The sequence below is a fragment of the Rana temporaria genome, chromosome 1, assembly GCF_905171775.1.
Source record: "Rana temporaria chromosome 1, aRanTem1.1, whole genome shotgun sequence".
Classification (NCBI taxonomy): Eukaryota; Metazoa; Chordata; class Amphibia; order Anura; family Ranidae; genus Rana; species Rana temporaria.
In genome coordinates, this window is record NC_053489.1 from 450,646,292 (window position 1) to 450,656,758 (window position 10,467).

At 40.6% G+C, this 10,467-nt stretch overlaps 1 protein-coding gene across 2 annotated transcripts in view; it reads right to left on the minus strand.

The window, feature by feature from the left end:
* LOC120916550 (N-acylethanolamine-hydrolyzing acid amidase-like) overlaps window positions 1-7,638 on the minus strand; it is a 61,927-nt gene extending 54,289 nt beyond the window's left edge. The window contains exons 1-2 of one of the 2 annotated variants that reach the window (XM_040327606.1): window positions 7,413-7,638; window positions 3,748-3,915 (exon numbers count right to left, since the gene is read on the minus strand). In XM_040327606.1, coding sequence (XP_040183540.1) covers window positions 3,748-3,915; window positions 7,413-7,597 — 353 coding nt within the window. In that variant the 5' untranslated portion in view covers window positions 7,598-7,638. The remainder of the gene's footprint in view (window positions 1-3,747; window positions 3,916-7,412) is intronic. The other variant, XM_040327598.1, reaches the window with a different exon arrangement.
* Window positions 7,639-10,467: the final 2,829 nt, after the last annotated feature.

Here is a 10,467-nt window from a genome sequence, read left to right on the forward strand (position 1 = left end):
AGCCGCTCCGTCGCGATCGCTCCCCGGAGCTGAAGAACGGGGAGAGTCGTGTGTAAACACGGCTTCCCCGTCCTTCACTATGGCGGCGCATCGATCGCGTCATTCCCTTTATAGGGAAGACACGATCGATGACGTCATTCCTACAGCCACACCCCCAAACAGTTGTAAACACATACTAGGTGCACCCTAACTCCTACAGCGCCACCTGTGGTTAACTCCCAAACTGCAACTGTCATTTTCACAATAAAGAATGCAATTTAAATGCATTTTTTGCTGTGAAAATGACAATGGTCCCAAAAATGTGTCAAAATTGTCCGAAGTGTCCGCCATAATGTCGCAGTCACGAAAAAAATTGCTGATCGCCGCCATTAGTAGTAAAAATAAAAATAAAAAATAAAAATGCAATAAAACTATCCCCTATTTTGTAAACACTATAAATTTTGCGCAAACCAATCGATAAACGATTATTGCGATTTTTTTTACTAAAAATAGGTAGAAGAATACGTATCGGCCTAAACTGAGGAAAAAAAATGTTTTTATATATGTTTTTGGGGGATATTTATTACAGCAAAAAGTAAAAAATATTGCTTTTTTTTCAAAATTGTCGCTCTATTTTTGTTTATAGCGCAAAAACTAAAAACCGCAGATGTGATCAAATACCACCAAAAGAAAGCTCTATTTGTGGGGAAAAAAGGACGCCAATTTTGTTTGGGAGCCACGTCGCACGACCGCGCAATTGTCTGTTAAAGCGACGCAGTCCCGAACTGTAAAAACACCTTGGGTCTTTAGGCTGCATATTGGTCCGGGGCTTAAGTGGTTAATACAGTTACTTACCTTAGTCCTCCTGGAGTCAAAAGCGAAAGTAACACTGCCCTGGGGAAAGCACCACCCATTTCCTTCTGCAGTGAGGAAGCAGCAGGACCCAATTAGAGAGGAGAGTGGAGACACTGGAGAGTGATTGGCTCATGGCGCACAGCACATAGCCACAGAGCTTAAAAAAAAACTGCAAATGAAGCGTCTTGCCTGCTGCATTGGCATGACGCTTCAATGATGCTATAGCAGTGCTCTGAGTCTTTGACCGGCGCTCACCCTGAACATGCACCGTCTTAAAGGACCTTTTTTTTTTCTTAAAGGGCCCAAAAAAAAATTTTTTATTTCATTTTTTTTTTTTTACTGGCTTTGGGGAGAGGGGGGGGCGGCGCCCATGCGCCCCCTATGGACGGGCCGCCACTGGAATCAGAACAGCTAATGAACAGTATATGTTCTCAGAAGAAACAGAGGAAGGTTATCTACGCTGCCCTCTAACACAAACAACCACCAGAAAGATAACTACACTCGCTGAAGTCTACTCAGATATACTGTGCTCTACCTAGTATTCATAAAGATAAAGTCCCAGATAAACTTGAACAATATCTTGTTCAAATGAACAACATATATTATATCACAAAAGTGAGTACACCCCTCACATTTTGTAAATATTTTATTATATCTTTTCATGTGACAACACTGAAGAATTGACACTTTGCTACAAATGTAAAGTAGTGAGTGTACAGCTTGTATAACAGTGTAAATTTGCTGTCCCCTTTAACCTCCCTGGCGGTATGATTCTGTCTGGAATTACGTACCAAAAGCGGTACAATTATTTTGCATGGAAATTTGGCGTTTTATACTGTAGGCCTGTAATTTTTAGAAATAACTCACTTAAATCTGACCAAGCAAGAGTCTTGTAGGCATCCCGGGTATGATTTTTTTTTTAAAACAAAATTATAAATTATAATATAATAAATAATTATAAATAATTATAACAAATAATAATATAATTATAATAAAAATTATTCAATAATGTAATCAACTCAAAATCACTGAAATTTGCAGTTGCAGAATTGTCGCTGTCATTATTATTTTTTTTTTTATGACGAATTTCCCCACAAATCGCTATCGCACATTTCTGCAAGTGATTATAATTTATTATCGCTGTTTTCTAGCTGATCTAAAACCATTTTTGACATAAAGGGACACTTTTGGACAATCTACAGTTTTTAGGCAGAAATGACATTTTTTATTTTTATAAAAGTACATGCAGGGCACTGGGCAGACCACTAGGGACAAGGGGTGTGTGTATTTTTTACATACAGTACTGTAATCTATAAGATTACAGTATACTGTATGTAAAGTGTTTGTTTACTTTTTTGAATTTGGCGCCGTTCTCCGCTCCCGTGCGTCGTAACGTCGCAGGGAACGGAGATCGGCGGCACACGGGGACACTGTGAATCGAGCGAGGAGGTCCCGCTCGATCACAAAGCGGGGATGCATCGCTGGATCCAGGGACAAGGTGAGTAACTTGTCTGTGGATGCTGCGAAAGGTAAGCCGCGACTCGGGGTTACCGATCCTAGCATAAAAAATCAACCCCGAGTCACGCTCGGGTTTACCGCCAGGGAGGTTAAATAACTCAACACACAGTCATTAATTTCTAAACTGCTGGCAACAAAAGTGAGTACACCACTAAGTGAAAATGTCCAAATTGGGCCCAAAGTGTCAATATTTTGTGTGACTACCCTTATTTTCCAGCACTGCCTTCACCCTCTTGGGCATGGAGTCCACCAAAGCTTTGCAGGTTGCCACTATAGTCCTCTTCCACTCCTCCATGATGACATCACAGAGCTGGTAGAAGTTAGAGACCTTGCGCTCCTCACCTTCAGTTTGAGGATGCCCCACAGATGCTCAAGAGGGTTTAGGTCTGGAGAAGAGACCTGATTGGCCAGTCCATCACCTTTACCCTCAGCTTCTTTAGCAAGGCAGTGGTCATCTTGGAGGTGTGTTTGGGGTCGTTATGTTGGAATACTGTCCTGCGGCCCAGTCTCCGAAGGGAGGGGATCATGCTCTGATTCAGTATGTCACAGTACATGTTGGCATTCATGGTTCCCGTAATGAACTGTAGATCCCCAGTGTCGTGGCACTCATGCAGCCCCAGACCATGAAACTCCCACCACCATGCTTGACTGTAGGCAAGACACACTTGTCTTTGTTCTCTTCACCTGGTTGCCACCACACACGCTTGACACCATCTACATACTGCCCCTTCTGTCCAAATGTAAAACAGAATGTGACAGGGCCCCCCTGGAGCATGGGGTGGGGTTGCCACTGTGGGTTGCGAACCCCAGGTCGAGGGCCACATCAGAGGGCTAGGAGGGCCAAAGGTTGAGTAAGTTTCTTAAAATAAGTTTCCAGTCTAATAATTACTATATCTACAGCTCGCAGTACATTACAGTGATGGTACGGGTAACATGTTTTTTTTACATCTGTGGTCTTTGGGACAAAAGCAAAGGCTGGGATAAAGTTAGCCCCATCAGCAGTGTTCGAGGGAAAAAGTGAACTACCTGGTGGTGTCAGTGAGAGCAAACGTAGCCCCATATCATTGGTGTCACTGGGATAGAATAAGCCCAAAACCATTAGTGTCAATGGAAATTAAGAACAAATTGTTGATGTCAGTGGAAGAAATATTAGCCTCCCAAACCTGGTGTCAGCAAAAGAGGAAGAAAAATGTGCCCCAAACCATTGCTTTCAGTCCGCTACACACACATTATAAGAATTTTCCCCAGTTCACATTTTTTAACCAGGATCACACCTAGGGACCTCATGGGATAAAGGCCCAGTATTGATTTCTATTTCTGCAGCTGCTACTGTTTTGTCAATCAGAATAATGATGATTTCTGTTTAGCGAATGAGCATAATTGCAAACAACTTACATGACAGCTTCATAGATAAGGTTTATGAGGGTTACTTCAGACGTTTTAAAGCCAAGCGCTTTGGCTATACCACGGATCTCTCCAGCATAAGGTTCGGGAGCTAAAAAATCTAAGTAGATATCTGCCATTATAAAATACATGGGCTTGGACCAATGATCTTTTATCAAGCTGAAAAATATAAAGTGACAATTACAGAAAAAATGTGCAGTTTTTTAACATCGAAGTGCAATCTAAAAAAAATATTCAATTAATTAATTTCTTTGGAAAAGTAAAAACTAAATTGAACAATTTTGTAACACATAAGCGGTTCATGTTTTAGCATACTTTTTTTTTTCCATTTTACAAAGCTACCTGATAAAGTTTAAGGCTGGATTCACACATATGCATTTTTTGTGCTTTTTGCAGATTTGCATTACAGTCCATTTACCAAGTTTTCCTATGGAACACGTTCTGTAGTGCAAATCTGCAAAATGCAAAAATCACTAAAAATGCATAAAATTCAGCCTAAATTAATTTTCACCATTATTTCACTAAACCTTTAAAGTACACTTTAAATCTACTAATGGTACTTACCAAGCTTCATACTTACAATGTAGACACTAATTGATGCATGCACATACCCATATATTTTGTATTCCTTGATCCATGGGGTGGTAAACCAATCCAGTTCAGGCAATTGTTGGTAGAATAGAGCATTGACTATCACCTTTAGCCCTCCATATGTTTCTATTAGCTCCTCAGGCATGAGGTGGGCCAGCACTCAATGCTACCAAGAAAATGTAGTGTATCTAAATCCAAGAACAAACATCTGATTGCTTACCAGTACTTACCGTGTTTCCCCAAAAAAAAGTCCGGGTCTTATATTCATTTTGGCAACAAAAGACACAGTAGGGCTTATTTTCGGGGTAGGTCTTACCATGTAATGTGATGTCTTCTCTCCGCCACTCTCTCCCTGCCTGTCAGGACTCCCCAGTATGAAGTGAGTTAAAATGCTTGTAAAATCCTATAATCCACTCTATTACAGTATTATATAATGTACAATGTGTGTGTATTTCTGTAATATAACTGTGCCAAATACCTTTGTTATAGTGCTGCTCTGCGCTTCTGTGACCCGCCTGAGCTCTCTTCCTCGCAATTATATTACAGAAACACACATTATACATTATAAACGACTGTAATAGAGTAGATTATAGGATTTTAAAAGCATTTTAAAGTAGGGCTTATTTTCAGGGTAGGGCTTATATTGCAGCCTTCCTGGAAAATACCACTAGGTCTTATTTTCGGGGTAGGTCTTATTTTTGGGGAAACAGGGTAGATGTAAAGAATGCATTTGTTTTAATTGTTAAGCCACGTACACACAACCGTTTTTCTGTGTCAAGTTTGCAGTGCCATTCATTGTTATTGGCACCCCAAACACAACAGGCCAATGCACGCAATAGACGCAGCAAACCATGACATAAAAAAATGTGCAGGGCTTAACATCGCAAAAAGCTACATGAGCCACTTTGCCACGTTTATTGCGTGTATTACAGCCCATTGAAATTATTGGACTGCTGTATGTCTGTTTGTGACGGGAGTGACTTTGAGTCGGGGGTTTGGGGAACTCAGCTTGCCACACTAGAACCTTGTAAATGTTTATAATGTGTGCTGTTCCATGCTGTTGGACTAATTGCTGTGGTGGTTTGGAGTGTGACTATTCTATTGTCTATTGAGGCTGTCTGCCTCAGCTATTATGGGATGTGCCAATGTCTTGCTGTGAGGAGAGAGGGAGGGGGGGGGGATTCCTCCAACTGGCCCCCTGCTGAAGAGAAGTTTGAACACACCTGACCTGTGTGTCCATTGTCATTGGACAGTTTGACCTGCCCTCTTTTCCAAGGGTGGGAGGGATGTGTTTCATGTGTGAAAATAAAGCAGTTTGTTTTGCCACTCTACACTGAGGTGTTGTCTGGTGGTTTTTAGTCTACACTGAGGTGCTGTCTGTTGACTGGGGGGGGGGGGGCTAAAGAATCTTGGACAGTGCTGGATATGAACAGAGGAAGCATTGACAGCGAACCTAGATCTGTTTGAGGACAGAGGATTCGTCACAGTGTCGATTGAAAAATACTCACAAAATAACGTGCGTTTAGAAAATACTAGGTGTAAATGGAGCCGTATGATGTATTTGCACTTAGTATATACTAGAATTATTTGTATTGTTTTAAGTGAGCTGGCTGACTCATAGGGGGTTATTTACTAAAGGCAAATCCACTTTGCACTACAAGTGCAAACTACAAGTGCAAAGTGCACTTTAAATTGCACTGAAAGTGTACTTGGAGGTGCAGTCACTGTAGATCCGAGGGGGACATGCAAGGAAAATAAAAAACAGCATTTTAGTTTGCACAGGATTGGATAATAAAATCAGCAGAGCTTCCCCTAGTTTCAGATCTACCCCTCAGATTTACAGCGACTGCACTTCCAAGTGCACATTCAGTGAAGTTTTAAATGCACTTTGCACTTGTAGTGCATAGTGTATTTGCCTTTCATAAATAACCCCAATAGACTTGCATTCTTAGTTAAAACATTAAAGCACTGCAAAAGACTAAACAGAGCCTCCATATGTAATAAGCTAATATGGCTCCTCCAGGTTTATATACAAGTCCATACTTCACACTAAAAGTAGGGTATTCGAACGTTAAAATATGATATGATCTCTTTTACATGTTTATCTATTGATAAAGAATATTTATTTTTAAAATCAAGTGTATCTCAATTCATAAATTGATACAACCAAAAATATGTAATTAATATTTTTTCCTACTTAGAAGATTATATATCCACATTTCTTTGTAATTATCCTGGCAACGTTTTCACTGCATTATTCACTTTGGGTGGAGAATTTTTATATTCCAATATTTAGCATAAATTTGATTTTAGGTTGATTTATTTTCCGAGACAGACTTCTCACACATCATCTTTTAATGTTATCAACACAATATTTTGAAGCCAAAGGCACATCAAAATAGGCATAATTTTTCGTAGCTATACAAATTTATTCATTGGGGTATCTATACCAATTTAAGTTCCTTATAAACATCTAATGCTGCATACACACCATCACTTTATGTGATGAAAAAAAACGACATTTTCTGTGAAGTAAAAAACAATGTTTTTGAAACTTCAATTTTCAAAGACGAAGTTGCCTACACACCATCGTTTTTTCACAATGCTCTAGCAAAGCAAGGTTACGTTCACCACGTTTTTCCATTGAAGCTCGCTTCATAACTAGCTTCTGGGCATGCGCAGGTGTAAAAACGTTGTTTTAAACGTCGTTTTTTGCTACACACGGTCAATTTCTGTGAAGTAAAAAACAACGTTTTTAAAAAACGACACATAAAATTGAAGCATGCTTCAATTTTTTTTGTCATTTTTCACAAGACATAAAACTACGTTTTCCCCCACACACGGTCATTTAAAGTGACGTTTTTACAAACGTCGTTTTTTTTCATCACATAAAGTGATGGTGTGTACGCGGCATAAGAGACAGGGAAGGCATATATACAGGAAAGAAAGAAAAAAAAGATGCATATGTGACAGATTATATGTAATTGCAATAATCTACATAGTAATGACAATATACCAATTATTTTATACATTTAACAGATATTTTCGGCAAACTGAACAGATACCTTAAAAACATTTTCAGATACTGCTGTAGCTCCGTAAAATTATAGTGCTCTATAATTGGTTTCCAGCGTTCCTCAGGAGGCAGGTCCAAGCTGACATTAAATCGAGGGGCGACATAGTCCTTTGTTTCAAATGTGTAGGTGAAAGAACAGGACCCTAGGAACAGGAACACCCATAGCCAAGCCATGTCAGACAGAGTAAAAAATAAATCACCAGAGACACTGCAGAATGTATGACTATTTATTATGCCCTATTTATTTTGTGTAGGAGGCCGCTGTTTACCTAATCAAAGTCCAAGGATGAAACGTTCAATGCTCAAACGTTGACATTCAGCTGACAGAATTGGAGTAAAATCTTGCCATGAGGGTTGACTCTAAAGCCTAATCTGATGTAAAACCTATAAGTAAACCAACTACTTTGATGGTAATTTAGGTTTATTATTTTTGGCGGTTCTTTGACTATAGCCAGCCATGTAACAGGATGTGTAATTGGTCAAATAATTAGACAAAAGATAACTGTAGCCTCAAGTTTACTAAATGGGTGCTGATCGAGATTAACAATGCAAAAAGAGTTAGAAAGGCAAATAATATGCATACAGTACAGAACAATGTTAAACAGATTATGAATTTGTGCAATTTACTACTGCGTCAAAAAGTAGTGGGCTTAAGCACTATGTGGCCATATATATAGTGTGACCAAATCCCCATATTTTTTGCTTATTTGCTGAATATGTTGAGGTGTTTTCAATAGCCTTGCAGGATTTACATGTCATTTTAGTATGTGTGCGCTGTAATCTTTTCCTCTGTTTGTCAGTCTTCTAGCTGCACTATCTAATGTTATGCATTGTTGGGTGTGCCCCCATAATCTTTGTCTAGTGTAAGGGTCCTGGCCAGATTCCTTGGGCTGGAGCACCCCATCCCCTCGCCATTACCTCTTATTAGTATCAACCTGTGTTATAGGAGGAGTCCTTATTTCAGCATCTTTTGGCTGTAAGTGTAAAAATTCAGCATGGAAAACCAGGGATATGGAAAAAGCAGAACCTGGATTACCTATAGATTTGCAAAATTACTTAAAGAGGCATTCAGTCTAATGCCGGGTTCACACTGATATGACACGACAGTCGTACCACTTTGGATCCGACTTTGGCCTGCGACTTGAAGTCCAACATGCATCCAACTTCAGTGAACAGGGATCCGACTTTGATCCCGACAATACCAGGCATTGTATCTGGTATAAGGGGGAACTCAAATATAAAAAAAACGGTATGGGTTCCCCCTCCAAGAGCATACCAGGCCCTTCGGTCTGGTATGGATTTTAAGGGGAACCCCTGTCCCGAAAAACGGCGTGGGGTCCCCCCCAAAATCCATACCAGACCCTTATCCGTACATTGTGCTCCTACCCATTCACCTAAAAAAATAATTCAAAAATAAAACACAGTACAAAGGTTTTTAAAGTAATTTATTAGGCAGCTCCATCAGGGGTGGGGCCTCTGGATGACATCACTATAAGTAGTGGCACACCGCACACCCGGCATTAGAGCGGGAGAGAGCGTAGAGTCAACATTGGAAGAAGAACAGAGGGAGAAGACAGCGAAGAAGACCGGGCAAAAGAGCACACAAAAGAGTGAGAAGATAGCGGAGGAGACCCGGCAGAAGACAGCGGACAGAGGGAGAAAAACTGGAGAGAGAGCAAAGAAGAGCCAGAGAGGGGAGAAGACATCAGCAGAGGAGGCAGAAGAGCCGGAGAGGGGAGAATAAGTCGGGAGAGACACCGGAGCTGCTTAATAAATTACTTTAAAAACCTTTGTACTGTGTTTTGCAGACCTCGATAACCAACGGCCAGGGTTGTCGGAAAAAGGCCTTTGTCCTCATCAACATGGGGACAAGGTGATTTGGGGTGGGGGTGTTCAGGGGGGACGCTCGCTCATCCCCACCTCCTTTCCTGACCTTCCGGGCTGCGTGCTCGCATAAGGGTCTGGTATGGATTTTGGGGGGACCCCCACGCCATTTTTTTCAGCGTAAGGGTTTCCCTTAAAATCCATACCAGACTGAAGGGCCTGGTATGCTCTTGGAGGGGAAACCTATGCTGGATTTGTTAAAAATTTGCCCCTTTAAGATCACCAGAGCACAAGTTGCATGCCAAAGTCGAATCAGTCAAGACGGCGTTCCGATTTTGCAGGAAGCATTTTCAAAGTCGGACTAACTTGTTTTGGACCAGTTAAGACGGCTCCCATAGGGAAACATTGATTTTAACACGTCATGCGACATGAGCTCCCAATGTCGTACCAGTGTGAGCGTTTGTCGTACCAGTGTGAAACCGGCCTAAAAGTAAACATTTATTATATTGCAGCTTACCAATTCTTAAATGTGATGGTTACATTTATTTTCATTTTTTTTTTTATCTGGTGATCTAGCCAGTGAGTCTGTTATTTTTCAGAAGAGCAAGCTCTTTTGCAAATGTATTAGTTTACAGGATGAGACAAACCATTTACCACTAACAGGGATGCTTACAATGATCAACTTTTATTTATGTAAAACCTTCCCATATCCCAGGAGGCTAAAGAAGCAGGGACCTTATCAATTTACATCAGGCTACCTCTGATCTGTCACATTTAGCTCTGGAAAAATAGAAAAGAATGCAGATGTGATTGTACGCCTGCTCGATGGCCCTGGTGTCACAACTCACAATCTGGTTAAAGCCACAGTCTCATTTCCTTTTACTGTAAGCTACAGATGCCTGCACTGTTGATTTTGAAGGTCTCAAGGCAGATTTCTTTGACTTTGGCAACACATGATGGCTATCATGGCTGACTGGATAAAAGCTCTAAAATACTGTAGTGGGAACAGCAAAACAAAGAGAGGAGCTATGAAATGAAGAGAATAGAGTATTGGAAATAACACATTTATGGAAAAAATATATTAAACATAAGTCAGTGATTCAGATCGTTTAGGGCAGAAGAGAAGGCCTTGCTGGCCCACCACTGGTACTGACATATCTAGTGACACTACACTAATGCAAAAGTGGCTCCGGTGTGCAGAGTGAAGTAACATTGTATGC